The 19,743-nt window shown below is 45.0% G+C and overlaps 1 protein-coding gene across 1 annotated transcript in view; it reads right to left on the bottom strand.

Moving 5' to 3' along the window:
* Positions 1-19,743, bottom strand: part of tenm2a (teneurin transmembrane protein 2a) — a 148,514-nt gene that overhangs the window by 13,946 nt on the left and 114,825 nt on the right. Inside the window, exons 8-19 of the mRNA XM_070836308.1 lie at positions 18,608-18,813; positions 17,721-17,916; positions 14,443-14,544; positions 13,768-13,962; positions 12,088-12,288; positions 10,150-10,335; positions 9,123-9,149; positions 4,708-4,854; positions 4,185-4,395; positions 2,664-2,783; positions 934-1,195; positions 386-653 (exon numbers count right to left, since the gene is read on the bottom strand). Coding sequence (XP_070692409.1) covers positions 386-653; positions 934-1,195; positions 2,664-2,783; positions 4,185-4,395; positions 4,708-4,854; positions 9,123-9,149; positions 10,150-10,335; positions 12,088-12,288; positions 13,768-13,962; positions 14,443-14,544; positions 17,721-17,916; positions 18,608-18,813 — 2,121 coding nt within the window. The remainder of the gene's footprint in view (positions 1-385; positions 654-933; positions 1,196-2,663; positions 2,784-4,184; positions 4,396-4,707; positions 4,855-9,122; positions 9,150-10,149; positions 10,336-12,087; positions 12,289-13,767; positions 13,963-14,442; positions 14,545-17,720; positions 17,917-18,607; positions 18,814-19,743) is intronic.

Here is a 19,743-nt window from a genome sequence, read left to right as displayed (position 1 = left end):
TTGGCTGACAGCATCTGTGAGCGACTGTGACAGCAGAGTGTAATAGCACAGAGGCTCCCCTGGACTCCTGCTTGCTGCTCCAATAGCTAACTGCTAACTCACCCTGATGGCTAATAACCCTTCAACACAGTTACGGCTGGCTGACTGAACCACACGCGGCTTCAATGAAAAATAGACGTATGAAAAAAAAAAAAAAAAAAAGGCACTTAACTGTGGCTATACTGCGTAGTGGATGGGGGCTGGCTTTCTGGTGTATTATCTCTCCTTCAGGCTCCCTAATTAGCACACTCTCCCTCTGTCACAGCCTTACTGGTAAAGGTTGTAATCCACCAGGGAAAAAAAAAAATGGCCTAAAGTTTGTCTCCCATTTATCCCTTCAACTCACCAACAGCTTCAGAAAGCCCGTAGACTCTCTGCCCATACGCATCAGTCTTATCCCAGATGTAGGTGTACGCCAAGTTGGGTGAGGCGTGGAACCACTTCTGGAAGAGGTGGCCCTCCACTGCAACCATTAAGTGAACCTTCAGCAGGCCCATGGACACCACTGCTGGAGTCATGGTCACCTTGAGCAGGGAGCGGTAGCCCTGTGTTCTGGAGCTTAGGTAGCACAGCTTTAGACTTGTGCCAGGCACCTCGATCTGCTCATGCAGCACCTGGAAGACAAAGGAAGGAGATGACAGGAGAGAGGGATTAGGGGAGGATTAGAGAGAGGGAGTAATGGGGGTCACGCTTCCACTGACGGCTGAAGGACAAAAAAGGGAAAAAACAATGGAAGAAATAAAGAAATAGAGAAAGAGGGAACAAATGGGGGGAACAGCTATGGAAGCAAAAGGAGAAAGAGAGCTACGGGAGACAGGCATACAGGAGAGTGGGGAGAGAGCGAGGGAACCAGAAGGGAGATTAGCCGGCTGCCAGAGGTCAGTGGTACTGCACCTGTGTCTCCGGTATGATGGGTTTCTCCCCTGGCTTGGAGCTGAAGAAGGAGGAGAGAGGGGATGCAATCACAAGAGGGTCAGGCCTGACGAAGCCGCTCAGGTCACAGCCCGGGATCGTGTTCTCTTCTGTCTTAAGCACCAGAGTGTCCATAGCATAAAACTGGCTCCAGGGCAGCCACACGGTGCGCTCCTGGCTCAGGAAGGGGGCGCGCTCGAACCGCAGAGTCAGTGATGCACCACCATTAGCTATCAGGTCAAACCTGGAGAGGTTTGCGAGAAGAGGATGGGAATGAGGTACAGATGGGGAGTGCTGTGGTGGACGGTTATTTGGACTCATATACTGTCAGTGTTTGTTTCCTCTAATATAATATTTACTCCACTGCTTTAGGAGTAATTCATCACCACAAAAAACCTGGAACAAAATTATTTCATCATGGTACACCAGCTTTTACAACATACACGTCTGGACGGGCTGCGTTGACAACAGTTAAAGGTCTGAAATATTAATAACACAATGTTAGAACACTTACTTCAGCGTAAACGTGATTTTATTAGATGTTCTCCTTAAACCCTTTGGCACCAAATTATGGTTACCAGCTGTGTCTGGTTAATGATTAGTATAGAAATAGGTCGCACACACACACGTTTTCCATGGCAAATGGCCACAGCTTTGTATGTGTCTGGAACAGCTGTGGCCAAGAGCCTCTAACAACTGGAAGAAAATCACACTCATCAGAACTAAACAAGGTCAGGTAGGCACATCAGAACATGTCCATTCAAGACACAGGTCTGTAAAAGTGGTGAGTAGCTGCCCCTGAAATACAAGATCAATTAAATGTTACTAGAGGTTCAGATTTTTCAGTTTCAGCTTGGCCTAAGTGGGAGAAAATGCTGCAAAGAAAGCATTGATGAGAGGAGGGGAAGAGCGCTTAAAGAACCTGAGACAGGAAACACAGAAACTGCACATTTAATGAATGGAGGTCAGTCTTAAGAACCAACGAATCAAATTTTGAACTAACATGTTACGGATGTCAGCCAGACTTAAATTCAGTGTAACTTGTAGGGGGGAAATTGGACCGAAAAGTCAAATTAAAGCAGCCTGAAAACTCCCCAGAATTCCTGCAGAAGAAATAAGAAAGACGAGTCAGGTGAGTTAACCAGATGTATTCGGAAAGTGGCTAGTAAAGCAAAGGATTATGGTAATTTTATCTTTCATTCCTGTTTTGGAATTTTCTTTGATGCTCCTCTCATTTGGTTTCACATACTGTATTGTAACATGTTTATTTTGAGTGAAACTTCTACGTGACATAAAACATTATTACTTATGAAAATAGGTCTTATTTCCAGCAATTAGTCTCCAACATTTAGCTGGTACAATATGTTGCACTGTACATAGCGTTTTGATATTTTCTTGCATATTTTTATTTATATATTTCCACTTAGGAGATTGTAGTGTTTTAATTCTCAATTGTGTCGTTCTTGTAATTACATTCACTCTTATTTGAAACCCCCTTCCTTTGCTGTATCTAATTATTTGTGGCTACAAGAGCTTAGTTTCCTCACAGGATGATTATAATTTTCTAATCTAATCTAATTTAATCTAATCTAATCTAATGCAATCTAATCTAATCTAATCTAATGTTATCTAATCTAATCTAATAATGCAGCCTATGTGGTGAGGTAGATTCACAGTTTCAGCAAGGAGTGCTGGGAAGCTGTTGTACATACATTCCATCCTGCCGTGTCAGCGTGTATCCGTAGTGGGGATAGTTGACAAAAGACACGTTCACCCCCACCAGAGGGGTTCCATCTGTAGTCAACACCTGACCCCGGATTAGAGATGCCAAACTGGAAGAGGACAGAAGAGACAGAGTGAGAGAGCGATAGTGAATCTATCAGCGCAGGCGTCCTCACCATCAATCATCTGGTTTGATTAATCTCACCATCTTTCAATCATCCAATTTGCCCATTCATTTATTGCTCTGGTCTTCCCCCACCGATTAATTAGAAATCATCAGCAGCCCCTGCAATCTACATTAGCTTGTGTCAATCATGTAAACAAACCATGACAATGTAGATGGGTGTGTGTGTGTGTGTGTGTGTGTGCATGTTTTTCTATCCTTGTTGGGACAGAAATGTAATTTCTGTGGTCCTGGTTGAGGTTAAGTGTGAATTCAGGTTAGTTTGGGTAGGTTAAGGTTAGACACAAATGAGTTATGGTTAATGTTAGGGATGAATGGAAGTCAATGCAGTGTTTTAATTAGGACAGCTGTGCAAACCTGTGGGCATGTGTGTGTGTGTGTGTGTGTGTGTGTGTGTGTGTGTCCCCAGGAGAACTGATACATATAGAGTAACATATAAACAGTATGACCGCAGTGTGATCACTTTGATGAGTGATTTCCTTTGAAAGATCTGATGCTGGCATGTGTAAATGCAGGCAGGAATCAGCACCATGGACAGCGCTGCACAGCCTTATTAAATCCATGGGAAATCTTGGCATAGTGTGCTTGGGCTCTGGGATTTGTTAAGGTCTTGGCTGAAGACTGAACCATTCTGAAGTCTATTTGATATTTGTGTTATTGAACATAACGTTATGATATTTTTAATTCTATCGGGTTTTTTTCCCGTTTTTCATTTATTCACATTAATGTCATTCCCAAGCATCAAAGTGGTAATGTTGTTGAGAATATTGGAAAATGCTAAATGTATTTTCAGCTTCTACATTAGAACTACACGGTGAAATAATTATGAAATAATACATTTTCAATTTTCATTAACCATTTTAATTGCTATCTGTGTGGATGGTTCTCTACAGCTCCAAACTGAGGCGGCTCTGCAGACAATCCAAGCTCAATAAATCACATGATCAGCTCAAATTCATGAGCGATTTCGTCAAATCCATTTTAAAATGATGCCCTACCCACATTCTTCCTGTCTGCACGTTTGTCCCTTTAGCTTTTGGAAGCCACAGATGCCCTAAATGCTATTTTACTATGTTTTTGGGACAACGCTAAGAATCTTGACTTTCTGAGTTTCAACTCAGATCTGTGAAGTCTAAGGGTGTCAGTCACTAAACACAGTCTGATGAAGATGAGGGCAATTTTCCACGATGTGGAGGTTCGTACCTAAGTACCTCTTTCAAGTGTTCTTGGTGGGTGTCAAAGTCTCCAGTTGCCTATGATATAATTGGTGCTGTGAATTCTAATAATGTTTGATTCGAGCCTGTGTTGGTGTGATTTCCAACCATACCTGGAGTTGAACGGGTTTTCCCCGGGGAGGATATGGGTGCTCTCCCGTCCCACAAGCATCTTGACACGGTCGTAGAAGGAGCGGACGCGGGGCTGGGACATGGGGCTCTGCTGGATGACAAGGAGAGGGTCCCGGGAACCCCGACACAGTGGGCTGTTCTGACAGGGGCTCTGGATGCAGCAGTCTGGGTCCATGCAGTCTGTTAGTCCATCTGAGATACAGGAAAAGAGCCATGATGAGGTGGTGGTGTAAGAGCGGCATGGAATGCAAAAAAGCTGCCCCTACTTTTTCCCATTCTTGATTTAATATTTTGATAATCTTTGATTCCTTCACAGAGGAAAGTTTAATTTTGCCATTCGTAGGGAGGGTTCCTCTCATGAGACCTCTATCTTAATTCTCTTCCTTGTTTTAATTCATTATTTTTTTCGCTATCATCCTTTTTTTCCTGCAAGAGCCATTCTCAAGTGAGGGCTGCATTCATAACCGTTCTACCCCACATTTTTCTGCTGCTCCCTCCTTTCACCTCCTTCGTTGTCCTTGTTGTCAGCGCAGGAGGTCTCCATGGCAACACTGCAGCCGGGGCCCCTCCAGCCTGTCTGGCATTCACAATGCCAACTCTGCTGTCCCATGGTGCACTGCCCGTTCCCGTTACACAAGTTAGGACAGCCGTCTGCGAGGAGAGGACAGGAGGAGAGAGGGGGAGGGAGGTGAGAAGAAGGGAAAAGTGTGTGTGGGGGGGGGAATGATGGGAGAGAAGCAGGGTGATGCTTGTTTGTTTTATCACCAGTGATGCTCAGATGAACACAAACATTCTCGCACACACACGCGCTCATATGGTTATGAAAGACCAATGAGTCTCACTCAATTTAATAACCACACGGTAGCACACTGTGAGTATTGATTGTTCAAGAATCAATCTAATTCAGCGGGTCAATTCTCATGCACACACTCCCATCTGTGTGCCTCTACACCTCTGGTAACATGTGTGTAAGGACAGAGGTGGATGGATCACTTGATTCACTTACTTGATAAAGCCCCACCCGATCATCACACTCTCTCTTTCTCTCGCAGCCTCTCTCTCTCTCTCTCTCTCTCTTACTTATGATTCAGTGTAGGTAATGGGATTCTGATGGCCTGAGAGTAACGCTTTCTCATGAGAGAATGAGATTATGTTCGATGGAGTGTGCGCGCATGTGTCTGTGTATGTGTGTGTCTGTGGGGTGGCAGTCTATGAACTAATAAACCTTCACTTTAGCTTATGCAAAGAGGTCCTATCAGAGTTTGAGGCCCCGGAGCCAAGAAAGTTCTGTAACTAGCATAGCAAGGCCACCCTCAACTCAAGAGTGATTTCAGGGCAAAGCAAAGCGGACATTTTAAGGGAGCCTGGATAAGGAAATTTGCAAATATAGAGGGCAGTACGAATAACACCTGGTAATTTTTGGTTGGTTGTAATAAGGAAAATTTAAAGGAGCAGTTTCAAATGTTGAGTAATATGCTAATTTGCTTTTGGCACTTAGATGTGAAGAATGATCGTCCTCTGATATTTGCCCATTCGATAAGAAGCTGGAGCCAGCGCTCCCTTTGCTTAGCTTAGCTGATAAAGGCTGGAAACAGCTAGCTTCTTGGCTCCGTCCAAAGGTAACAAAATCCACCTACGAGCACCTATGAAGCTTGCTACACGTTACATCTTGTTTGTTAAATCTGCAAAAAAAAATGTGTGAAAAAAACTTTTATTTTGTAGTTTTTTTATGGGGGGGAGTGGTTATGTGCGGGACTATTTCTTGGCTGGGAGCAGTGACGTCCTGGAGTCTTGGCACTTTGCGGTTGCCAGGCAGCCACCAGAGACTCCAAATAATAATCGTACTCAGCCCAGAAAAAACAGTCCTGTGCATACCCATCTGTATGATTTACACTTTGGACAGAGCCAGGTCTTTTCTGTTTCCTGTCTTTGTGCTAAACTAAGCTGACTGGCTGCTGACTCCAGCTTCATATTAAACTGACAGATGTGAGAACAATATAAATCTACCTACTGGGTATTTCCAAATATGCAAACCCACTCCTTTAAGATTATTCCTATATCAAAATAATTCTGCTAAACTGGGTCCCAATAAGACCACTCGCTAAATGCCAAGAAATAAATACTTTTGTTGCTGAAAGCTCACTATGACATTTTTATGTTCCATTTGATAGTTTGCATCCACGCTGAGACAATGTTGCCCAACAATGTCTTTCAAAACACATTTAACTCCTGGCCTGTCTAACCATTTTTACCATATCTGTCTGAATCACACCTTAGCTCTAACACAAGTGTGTGTTTGCCACATTATAATCTATCAGGGAGAGGGGGGGAAAAAAGGCACGATTACACACAATGACAATGTTTTCTCCAGCAGCACAAAGAGCCCCAAACAAGCTTGTCACAGTGATTTCCTCTTCAATAAATGAGGGAGCAGGATGCGACACTCTTAAATCTACCCACAGGAGATGAAGGCAAAGACAGGGTTGACTGATAAAACAATACGTGCATGCACGCAAAGGCACTTATTCACACACACACACACACACACACACACACACACACACACACACACACACACACCCAGCACGACGCACCCTGGAGATATGACCTGACATTTCCCACTCAGTAGTAGTGTGCCGGCACAGAGTGGAGAAGGACAAAATAACCCAGTAAGAGATTATAAATATGAAATGCTTTTTCATTGAGTCCTGCTCAGTAGATTAATGAACATATTTTCACTCAAGTTGCACTGTAGGATTTTGCCCTCTAACAAATCGCCACATCAATAAAGCCATGCATTATGAATACAAATAGTGCAATCTAAACCGTGGCAGCAGCTAAATTAACAGGCATTTCACCCCGATTGGCATTTTATCATATGTCTGAAACACCAGGTGATGAGGGAAAGTCAACAAAGGACTTTGAGAAAGACGGTGCGCCATCTTGTTTGAACTCCCAAGAAGAAAGTGGGTGCGGGGAGAGGGGAAGGAGGGGAGGCAGAGGAGCTTAACTTTGTTTTTCAGCTCGACAAGAGGAATCAAATCAAAGGTTTTTATCTTTAATTATTGCCCTTTTCTGCATCAGGGTACTGCTCATGACGCTGTATTAACAGTCAGGCTGGAAGAGATTGTCCCCAAGTATTGAGCTTGGGGAACAAAGGCAGTTAGCAGTGATTGCCTGTTAAATGGAGTTGCCATTTAAAGCAGCCAAATACTTATGAAGCACCCGGACAGGACAATCCATAGTGGGCATTGATCGGCTTGCATGGGCAGGCCAGCACGAGGCTCCTCTCCCTTTAATGCCAGGGCCCAGTCGATACCCCCTCATACTAACTAGAATAAAGTGGGATTTCAGAAACTATTAAGTCCACCCTCCCCACTAATGTAGTTGGACTCTGATGAAATCCCCTTAAAAAGGAGAAGAAATTGCCTTGGGTTATGGGTCAGCACACACACTCTTGTGTGGTGTGCGGCGCTTGTGTGTGGGTGTCGGGGTAAATGACTGGATAGAGAAAGATACTGTGTAAGACTCCGAGGAGGAAGTGAGAAAGAGAGAGTGAGGGACAGGCTGAGACAGAGAAGGAGACAGAAAGAATGAGAACAAAGTGCATAATAGAAACGGAGTCAAGACTTTGTGCTAAAAAAGTGCCACCATTCTCTCCATTCCCCCTCCATTCCCAGCTCTGTCTCCTCTAAAGGTCAGAAAGTAAAGGTCACTGCCATAAATCCAAGACCACTGCTTACAGATAGAGCAGATAACGCTGCACTTTGCAGATAAACCTCCACTCATCTTCTCCTCCTATTCTTACTAAGCTACCTTAGATAATTACATTGATTGCTTACTCCACATGTTCTTTGACATGTCTCTCTACTTCCCTTTCACTCCATCTGTTCTACTTTACTCCTGCCCTCTGTCTTGCTCCCTCTTTAACCCTGCGATTTACCTTTTTCTCCGGGCTGACTCTTCATAAAACAATGAGAGCTATTCCATTAAGTGTAGAGGGTGAGAGGACACTCTCAACGGTGCTCCGGGGACCTGTACTGTCAGGCAAATCTGTGCCGCTCCGCCAGAGGTCCAGCTGCAGGGCTATCTATTAAGCATTCTCACTGTGCGCGGGAGACAACTAAACCTAGACCTGCACCCGTCGTCGATGTCTTAAACTTAGCAATGATTCTGCTCATCTTCGTGGGATATAACCAAACTGTTTGGTTGGTTTTTTTTTTTCCTGGGCTTAGGTTGGAAGGGATGAGTTTGACGAAAAGATAGAAAATCTGAAATGAATACCATATGCACGCTGAGTCACACACGCACAATCAAACACAGACGTGCACACAAAATGTATTTATTAGCCACTCTACCGTGGCCGCGACTGTTGCCACAAATACCTAAACATAAACACACTCACACACACACACACACTCAACAGCTCTGTATTTTTTGACACCACATTAAGACCTCGCATCAGTGGCCTATGAAATTCATCAATTACCTCAAAATTCCTTTACGGCATGATTTTCTCCTCGTGTGAAGCAGCTGTGTTTACGCGATACATGACTAGAATACCTGAGCAGAGTTATGTGTTTGTGTTTCCACATTAGAAATATTGAGAAGAACACACTCACGCGCATGCACATCCACACATTCACAGCACAGCTCCTCAACACTGCTGATACCACACTAGGCTCTACGGTACCCCACAACACATCTAGGCTCAATGACAGCTAGCCCCTGCTGTAGTGCACTGCTGTAGGTGGGAGTGCGCTACATGTAGGGAGTTATCATTGAGGCTGGCACCCTATTCTACGGACAGATAGCACCACAGAGTCTACAGAGCCAAGCCAGGCCAAAACCCACAAATGCAGCAGCTAGCTTCTACCACCACAGGCTAAGAAACAAAACACCAGAGTCAGATACGGTACCTGCTTTGTCAACCATGCTCCCATGGTCTGCAGTGGGAGAAAACGTGCAAAAGGTAAGAGATGGGGAGAGTATTTTCTTTTTTTTTTTTTTTTTTTTTTTTTAGTAAATGCAAGCAACATCATGCAGAGCTGAAATGAACAACAGGCAAGCTGATATAAGCTAACACTGAGAGTGTCTGGTGCTAGTGAAGTGTGTTTTGCGCCAAGCTGAGGCCTGACAACTCTTTCATCTTGGGCTGATGCTGCAGTCAAAGCTGCCCTACTTTCTGATGGGGGGAAATGGGGAGATCATAAACTGTTATTCCCCTGTGCGTTTATGTGTGTTGGTGTGCGTGTGTGTGTGTACGTGTATATATGCGTTGCTTTGTGTGTGTTTTGGTGTTTGTTTGTGTGTATCAGATTGCAATCACAGTGCTTGTGGTGACAGGGAAATGAGACTTTGTGTCTCAAAGCACTGTGGGTGAATCAAAGGGATCTGGCACTCATCCATCCAAAGTGACAGTGATGTGTCAATATGAGACAGTGATTGACTGACATAAAAAGTCACACTCACACACACGAGCACAACTGTGTGCATGCACACACACACACACAGAAACGATGTGAGAGAGATATTTTTTGATCACAGCGAGGTGAAGAGTTTTACCTTTCATCACATAACGTTGGTGTTTCAAAGGCCATAGAAACTAAGACTCCTGGGGTCTAAAGTTGAGAAGCAACCTAAAAACGGCTAAATCATGTTCTTTTGTTGTCCTCCCGCCCCCACTTTTAAGAAGTTTGCTCCTCTCCTCTCTGTCGCCCACCTCCTACATCAGCCCCCTTCTTCAAATTCCCCAAGGTCACCCTTTTGCCTCCACTTCTCGTTTCCAGATCCCTTTAACAAAGTGGCAAGTAGCTGCCTGTTTAGTCTGACTGGGTGCCGGGGTTTCTATGCACACCCACGTGTTGACACGCAGACACACATCAAACACACACCTCCACACACACACACACACACACACACACACAGATACACAGGGGTGCTTACCGATGGTGCAGTGCTCTCCGTTCCAGCCCTGGTGACACTGGCACTTCCCGTCCTTGCAGGTTCCGTGTTTGATGCAGAGCGGGTTGCACACACGCTGGTCACAGCCTGCGCCGGTCCAGCCCTCCTCACAGCGACAAGCTCCGCCCATACACACTCCGTGGGTCCCACAGTCAACTGAACACACCTCTGAAGGAAGCCAGAAAGGTCTGGGTCACGAAACTCAAAACTTCTTTTTGCAGGTTTGCGTTTGTCATGTGTGCAGTCTGGCACTGATTTGATGACTTGCAGGTCAAAGGATGTCAAGATGTGTTTTTGAGATGTCTGGGTTACAAATATCTGCTGTTTCAGCAGCATAAAAACGGCTTTATTAGAATGTGAAGCAGCTCCTAAACCGCATGATAAAATATGATCATTGAAAAGCCGTTGAAACAATGGTGACATGTAACCAGGTCATCTAAACACTTTGTCCAATGCCCAAAGCTGCAAAACAATCAAAAACATTCAATCCAGCATAACACTAAAATAAAATTCTTCATCATCTTGAATTAAAATCAGTGATTACAGTTTGGTGAAGAGAGGGTTTATTTCCTGAGCCTCCCAAACAGTCGCTGCTCAGATGTTCCAGGCAGCGACGGCGCATGTGGTGAGATGTGACAATCCCGCTCGTGTACTCAGGACCCCGCTGTGCAGGGAATGTAGTATGTACAGATGTTTTGATGCACGCTTGCTGAGGGATCCTGCAGTGTGGAACAATGTTGTCTTTATTAAAGTTAAGCATTGCTTCTCTCATAACAAATGCCGGAGCTCTGTTTGTGATCCTGAGATGGGGAGCGTTGTGAGGCCGATGTGGCGGAGGCTGCTCTCTCCGTCTCTTACAGCGGTAGCTTAAAAACTCTGTTTTATTGAAGTTAGGCATTTCATTATAAAAGGCATTTACAAGCAACCTCTCTCTCTCTTTTTAAAATTCCATCCAGAGCAGCAGGTGCGACTTGTGGGCCTCATGCAGACAAAGTTACAGGCATCCTCCATTTATCTCTCGCCCCCACCCCATAAACATTATTCCATCTTTGTTTCACTGTGCGTAAATCCACAATGAAAACACACCTCCAACATTCCTGTAGTTATATGAAAGGACACAGTTTGAATTGGTATTTCATAGATGTGACGGGGAGGCTTTTACTTTGTCCTTGCTCTCTGGAACAAACAGCTTGATGACCTGAGACCAACTGCATTGTTCAAAGCTAAAATAAAACTTTTTTCTTCTAGTTTCTTTAGCTTGTGATTAGTTGCCGTGTGTGCGCGTGTGTGGGTATGTGCCTTTGTCTGTGGGTGGGGTGCGGGGTTTGTTGGTGTTGGTTGTGGGTGGTTATTCTTCATTTTTCTTCCGTTTTTTCTTTGTGTCTTTTGTTGCTGCTTTTTCTTGTGTTTTACTTATTATATTCCTTTTATGTGTGTTCTTGCTACAGTTATGTCCAGGCTATTTATAATGAAATGTGCTATATAAATACAAGGGCCTTCCTTTGCCCAGTTTGGATTCTGAGCAGTAACCTGATAATCATAAACAGCTGTCATAAAGATTCTGTCACGCAGTCTACCGAGAGAGATTTTTTATACAGCCACGATGGTAAAAAAACTTGTCACATATTGTTCCTGTTTTTTTTCCCAATTTGGCTTAGATAATATAACAGTTGCTGTATCCTATTTCTCAGCAAGTTGTATTGTTTGTGCTCTTGTAGATTTCATCCAAGCACAGTTTGAAAACCAAAGCAGTGTGAAATAAAATGGCAAATTAATTAGCTATATATCCCTGGGGACCACACAATATGTTGAGATATATGTGTAGTCAGTAGCATTATCCTCCTAACTGTAACACCACAACCAATCTCTACTCCATGTGTTTGACTACTGCAGCCAGACCAGCGTTGCAGTTGTACTCACCCATAGAGCAGTCAGGTCCCATCCAGTTGGGGTCACAGCTGCACAGCCCAGTGTCTGGTATGAAGGCCCCGTGTCCGTGGCACTGGTCTGGGCACTGGGCCCTGGGCAGCTCACAGTGGAGCCCCCCCCAGCCTGGCTTACAGTGGCACTCCCCATTCACACAGATGCCATTGTTGGAACAAGTCGGATCCAGGCAATCCACTGCATTGAGCCAGAGATACACCGATGTGAAAACAACATATACAGAGAAAAAAAACAAAATGAACCCAAAAAAATGAAGGAAAAATAACAAGGTAGAAAATGTCACATCAGAGCTGACGTTAGAAACAAATTAAATATGAGTTTTTCTTTCGGAAAAAAGAAAGACATGGCAGAGGGCATGTCTTCATTCTGTGTGTACATAAAAAGATAACGGAATAAAAGAAAATGTTACCAGACATATTACTAAGGCAATTAAAGCACACAATAATGAATAGCTGAGTCTATAATTGGGGCATGGCAGCAAATGTGTTTCACTCTGAAAGAGCAGCGTGCCTCATTGACACATTATTCACAGTGAGCACTTATGTATGCTTTAGCCAGTGTGTGTGTGTGTGTGTGTGTGTGTGTGTGTGTGTGTGTGTGTGTGTGTGTGTGTGTGCGCGCTAATACATAGGGGAGAATGTGACACTGTCAGTCTGCCAGGTTGACAGGCAGCTCTGAGTCCGAGCCGTGAGTGAAAACCAATTTGACAAATTACCTCCTCCCGGCAAAGCGCCCACCCACCTCCCCTCTCCTGGCCCTCCTCTCATCCCTCCTCTCATCCCTCTGTCCCGGTCGCTCCCACTTTCTCGCCCTCACTCTCCTCGTCGTCTTTGTCTGACACCTCTCTCGCCACTCCCCCTCCCCAGGCATGACTGACCCTCCACACACACACACACACACACATAAAAGCACGCGTTCGCACATAACCTCGACCCTCCTTTCTGTTTGCCTGGCAGAAACGGCGGATCACAGTTATCGATTTTCGTGTCGCTGGCACTCCAGGTAAATTGTTTGAGGGACTCTCTTGTGATGAATATCAGATTTGAGACCAGAGGAGAAGGAGGGGAGGGGATGGATGGAGGGGGATGGGGGGGTGAAGAGACGGGAAAAAATGCTGACCTTGTTCTCCAGCCCTGTCTGAACTTCTTCTGTCTGTCACTCTACTCCCTTCTTCCCTTCATCCCCCCCCCCCCCCCCCCCCCCCCCCCTCATTTCTCAATTCTCACTGTCTTCATACATATTCACCTCTCACCGCTGCCCTCCCTCTCTTATCCCTCTCTTTTTGCTCTTGCTTTCTATCTTAGTGACGACACACAACGTGACCGGCTGATCCTTCTTAATGAGGATCAATAGAAGCAATTTCATCCCTTAATAAAATCTCTGATGTGTTTGGCTGCGGAATCGTACTTCATCTGTGTGCTCGGAGAAAACGGACACTCTGTCCAACTCCGTCTGTTACTGGAGTAAAAGGGTGTGTGTGTGTGTGTGTGTGTGTGCCTGGGGATTTGTGAGATGTGTTTGTTGCGGTGCAAACATTCATGTTTCTTTTAAAAAAAAATAATGACTATGACTCGTCAAAACCCACAAGCACGGGCAGGCAGAAAGCGGCGGCTCCATCCTTCCTCACATCCACACCATTAACTCTGCTCCTCTCACCTTCTGCACAGCTCTGCCCTTTGTAGCCGATGGAGCACACGCAGTTGCCATCGGTGCAGGTGCCGTGGCCGCTGCAAAGAGGGTCGATGCACTGCGTGACGGGGACATCACACTCGGGTCCCTTCCAGCCGCTGTAACACACACAGGAGCCCTTGTCGTATTGGCCATTGCCACTGCAGAGCACCGGGCACGCCGCTGGTGGGGGGGACGGAGAAAGGGAGGAAGGGGGAGAGATTAAACCTTGTGCATGACAAAGGGAAAACAATTAGCCTGTTTTGTTGTTTTGAGATTCTCAACACACCCCCACACACACGCATGCACGCACGCTTAACCCAACCGACTCCTCACCGTGCAGGAGGGTGAATAGAGTGGTTAAGGGGCTGGAGAGCGGCAATGACATGAAGAGTAATTACAGGCAGAGGTAACTAAACTATTCATCACAGCCGTCTATCCCAGGTGAGCACAGAGCCAGGGAGACGTTAGCTGGGGGAGCTGCCATTCATCATCAGTCATCTTGTTCCTGCTCCACCTAAGGCCATGCGCCATTTTACTGCGTCTAACCCCCCCCCACCCACCCCGCTGCATGGACCTGAAAATGTGCCTGCTCGTCTAATTAGACTGTGGCAACGACGGAATTTTTACGACGGGAGAAACACATTTGGAAGCAGCTGATACCTTTGGAGCAGTCCATGCCGTGGAATCCTGGGAAGCAATGGCACACCCCAGAATTACACTCTCCGTTACCATGGCAATTGCGCGGGCACTCTTGCACTGAATCTGTGAAGGAGACAAAGTGAGACAGAGAGAGGGAACGAGGGGATGGGTGAGAGAGTTTGATGGCAAGCATCAAAGCATTCGATTAAAGCATTAGCACCATTCATTCTTTAAGATACTACAAATTGAGTAAAGGAGCACAGAGTCTCACAGTCACACACACACACACATCAAAAACAGATGCATTCCTCAAAGATTCCATGCATTCCTTTTCTGTGCACTTTTCTCATGGAGTTAGAAGAATGCATTTTCGATCAGCCATTCCTAGAGACGCAATCCATTAACCAGCCATCGTTTCTCTGCACACTGTATCAGAAAATAAGAGCGCTCTCCTGCTGTACACCAGCATTCTCAAACCCCTCTGCTGCTCTTCCACCCCTCCTCCTCCCTATATTCTGGCACTTTTCCACTTGTTTTGCTTATTTACTCCTCACTCTGGCCCAACCAAGGTCATTAATACTTCATCCAGTTGTGGTTTTTTGGTGCAACTGGGCAGATTTTAGCTGGACTCTATGTGTGTGTGTGTGTGTGTGTGTGTGTGTTTCAGGCTGTGTGCACACACATGACTTCAGTGCTTTATCTATCTTTTAGTGCCTCTTAACCCACTTACCAGAAAAGAAAAGTTTGATGAGAAAAAAAAAAAAAAAACAGGGTCTATGCTAATGATATGGAGGCATTTTGGACTTTCATCCATCCCTTCCTCCTTCCCTCATGCCGCTTCCAGCTTCCACTCATCTTGCACAAAGCACCGCTCAGCCTGTCCACACTGCCTTCCCCTCTAACACTTCCGCCCTCTTTCTCTGTCCTCAACCATCTCCCCCCAAATCTCTGCTCCAAGTCCCTCTTTTACCCTAATGCCACCCTCTCTTTCACTCCCCTCTTCAGCTGCTCCTCCTCCAGTCCTTCACTCCACTTCACTCCATTCTGGCTTTGCCCCCACCATTATGGTTTTCCTCCAGCTCCCCCTCTTACTACTCACTCTAATTCTGCCCTCGCCGCCTCTGCCTCTTCTCCTCTCCACTACTCCTACTGCTGAAAGCTCTACCACCAGATATTGACAGTGAAGGATTCTTTTCCTCGGCTTGACTCTTTCTATCCATTCCCCTTGTTCTCACAGTCATGCCTCCAACACAATAGAAGTTATTGGTGGAGCTGCTTCACCTCCTAAAACATTCAATTTATAGGGTTGCCTGTGGCTTTTTGTTTGGATTCATGTGTGCTCTGCTTTTAGATCTGGTTCGAGACAATTGAGTTTTTGTTGATCTTCATCCTTTTCACACATGCACAAACACCATGGAAGCGATTCTACACCTTCTGATATAACAACTTGTTTTTGAATGCATACTATAAATTTATCCTACTACGTTTTGGCAAACACAAATCGTTAAACTCACCAAGCAGTCGTGTCTACTTGACAATGCTGCTATAGTTGTGTTGCTTGTGGCAACATTGTGCACATGCTGCTGGTGAGTGTTATTGCACCCTGTGAACGTGTAAAGTCTTTGACAAATTGTGTGTGTGTATGAGTGTGTGTGTGTGGGGGGGCATATTAAAATGCTACCATGTCCTTCTTAAAGGAGAGCTCCGCTGATCGTGCACATCAAAGTCTGTTTACAGGTGTTTGGGGCACTGCATATGTTAAAGAAATTGATTAAAGCCTTTTGTAGCTCCAGAAGAAGCTGTGGAAAGTCTGATAAAGGTGATAAAGGCTACTCGAGTCCGCATCGGTTGACACGTGATCAAACGTGGCTTCAGAAAAACGGACAAAAAATGGACACGGACAGTTGTCGTCAGCTGGTTGCACTTGTGTGTAAAGGGACAAAAAACTGTGGATTAAGTCATGGCTGAGAAGGCGGAATCAGCGTGGCTTATTCATTTTGCATGGTGGGTCGTTTCTGTTCTACACAAGTGTGCGTGGTATGTCTGGTCGGTGACGCTACCCTGTCAACTCACTGTGATTGGCTATTGCGGGTTTCTCAGTATTCTATCACTCTTCCTATCACACAGCAGGATTTCAAGTCATAAATATCAAACATGTTTGATATTTGAATATCAAACACGTTTGAGCTGCAGCTTGTCTTGAAAGTAGACGAGAGTAGCTGAAAAGCATAAGAATCCCTATTGGTGTCAAACAGAATACTTGAGCAGAACTCTTTATCATAGACAGTAAGATGTGCACAACATGTGTTTATGTGTATGTGGAATTATATCATGCAGTTGTAGTGCAACAGCAATTACAATTCCCAGACCGTTTGTAATGATTGACTGTAATGATCCAATTTAACCTTCAGGGTGTATGAGATTTGCTAGAAATAACACCTCACTACAATTTAATGTGATTCACGTGTCTGTTCGTCTGAATACTACATACCCATGAATTACTTCTCAAAACACTGGATCAGTGGTTTTGACCAGTTCGCATTCACGGAAAAGCACAGATGTTTTAAACCGCTCATGTCAGAAATGTACTCATTAAATACATGTGTAGATAATGTCGATAAAGATTTTGGAATCTTGATGAAAAATGATAATGGAAGTGTCGTCATTTCATTGTAAGAGGTGAAGTAAAACTTCTAACTATCAATTATTATTATTAAAACTATCAAGCATTTCGCTTCTGCGGCTCGTGGACAGGAACTGTGGCGCCGAGCTCTTAAAACTGTGCGCCTCTTTGTCCCATGAGACTCTACGCAGTTCCACGCAGTACCATTTCTGGATTAGCACGGAGCAGCGGAGCAGCACTGCCAAGATGGCTGTGGCTGGGAGCCACACACACTGAGCTTCACAGTGACTCCTCAGACACCTATGGGCGACATCACGGATACAACATCCCTGCTTTATACGCTGTAGTCTAGTATAGTCGAGCTGCGTTATGGGTACTATAGGCGCCTGGTTTTGACAAGGAAGATGAATGTGTGGAATAAAAAAAGATGACATCTCTGGCTCTGCTGCATCGATTTTTACACTGAAAACCTGACTACAGAGTCTGACACTGTTTTACTGTTGGAGTGCGATGTTAAATCAGTGAAGTACTCTTTTAAATCAGTGTCACTGGCAGCGAATACCTTTGCCTCCCAACTTTTTCCATCTCCTAAATGCTGGTGCTTAATCTCGTTTCTTTCCCTCCCTCCCTCCCTCCCTCCCTCCACCTGCAACTACAAATGCTGACTCTGCCTCACCCATGACGTTTGTGCTGAAGGAGACTGTCTCTCTCTCCCGACCGTCATTGTAGAATGCCAGGTGCCAGGCACCGGCGTCCAGGTACTGGACAAACACCGCCTCATTGAGGACCACAGTTTGGATGCTCCTCCTCTCTCGTGGAGACTCGACCACACTCCACTTCTCCTTCCCGTCCAGACGCTCCATATAGTCATACTGCAGGAGAAAGAGAGGAAAAGTTTTTGGTTGAATGGGAGTGAGAAGGCGAGTGTGAAGTCTATGATTCAACTATGAAGTGCTGAGGTGGCTCTTTTTAGACTTTGAAAAATGACCCGTAGTTGTATATGCAGGAAGATTAAAAGATGGGGGAAGTGAGTGTGGCTGGGAATTGCCAGAGAAGCATGAAGAATGCAACAGAGAGATCCTTGAGGGCCGTCATACCCTTTGGGTTTCTGGAAACATTGTAGAAAGAGTTTTTTTTTTTTTTTTTTTTACTGCTGCACAAGGATACACAACTTCATGGTCTCCACCAGCTTAAGTCAGGTCAGGCATTGAAATGGTTTTTCCAGACGCAATCATGCCATTGTACAAATCAAATCTGCAGTTAATTGAGCAGTTTCTAATTAATAAGAGGCAGTAAAAGTTACATTACTGTGAAATTTAATTAAGTGTAAATCTTAGACTAAATTAGTTTTTTCAAAAACTATTATAATGTATCGCAAATTAATTTTAAGATGTCTCATGACGCAAGCAGTTTTTATTATGAATGTATTCCCCAGTTTAGCTGATCAATATGAAGATAAAGGGTCCCCTCTGAATAAAATGATAACACTCTGATTAGTCTATTACCCTAAGGGTGCAGAAGATGTAGAATCTACACTTGCTTGTAACCGGTGCCAGATTTTACCTGTGCGTGTGAGGGAGGCAGGCCCTTGCGAATGTACACTCCAAACAGGGCGTCCTTGCCGAGGGAGATGTTGAACTTGAGGAACTGGGGTAGGCTGAGGTGGAGCAGGGACCTCCAGAACACTCCTGGGGGGACTTCTTGGGTCACCCGCCTCCCGACCTCGATGTTGCCCGTGTCTATGCTGCTGTTCCGGCCTGCCCATGGACCTGGAGCGAGGGGAAAAGAAACTGCATAATCTGTGATTATAGGCATCGATTGTCAGAGTCAATAGTTAATCATCACAATTTGCTGGAAATAATCTGCCATAAAAATTCATGGCCACTGAATAGCATAGGACGAGCATCATTAGCTCTGCAAACTGTGCGCCCACAGTTTATGTTAAAATGAGTGTTGTTACATGTAGCTGTGGGATGCAAAATGATGCCTTTGTAGCAAAGCCTGCAGAACTGTGGACTTTGTTGTCTAGGCTAGAATGAGAAAGGGCTGATAGAACTGCAGGGCAGAAACACACAGCATCCAGCAATCAGGTCAGTCATCTAACAGCAGAGTGCTGGGGCTCAGACAGAAAAAGACTGAGTGTGAGAGTGTGTGCGTGTGTGTGCGTGCGTGCGTGTTTGTGTGCAGAATAGCGAAGAAATAAAAGTAACAATGAGAAGAACAGCAGCAGCATCTGGCCTAGACGACTGGGGAACACAACACAACAGTCCTCTCATTAATACAGAATACAGACACAGAGCAGCAGCCCACATGTACCTATAGTACATGCTGTGTGTGTTACAGAGCGAGATCGAGCGAGTGAAAGAAGAATAGATAGAGAACCGCATGGGGGCCTTAGAAGAAAGAAAGGGGGGGTGGAGCTGGTGTTTTACCTCGCTGCTGACTGAGACGATAAACCTAGCTCGACATAACTCAGCAGAGTGGTTAAACAGCACACACTGATAGCACAGCTAGTACTGTGTCATGAATTATGAAAATATTTGAGTTGGTGTGAGCTTGTTTGGGTGCAGGAAAATCTATTGGACAGTTTTAGTATGTTAGACACAGCAGAAACAGCATTTAAAAACCTTAAAGGATAAGACTGGCGCTCTACAGTTTTCTTGTTTTCTACAAATCCTCCTCACAACGTTCCTGCCCTG

The sequence above is a fragment of the Pempheris klunzingeri genome, chromosome 9 (assembly GCF_042242105.1).
Source record: "Pempheris klunzingeri isolate RE-2024b chromosome 9, fPemKlu1.hap1, whole genome shotgun sequence".
Lineage (NCBI taxonomy): Eukaryota > Metazoa > Chordata > Actinopteri > Acropomatiformes > Pempheridae > Pempheris > Pempheris klunzingeri.
The sequence above is the reverse complement of the archived record's forward strand: the minus strand, read 5'-3'. Positions and strand labels throughout refer to the sequence as shown.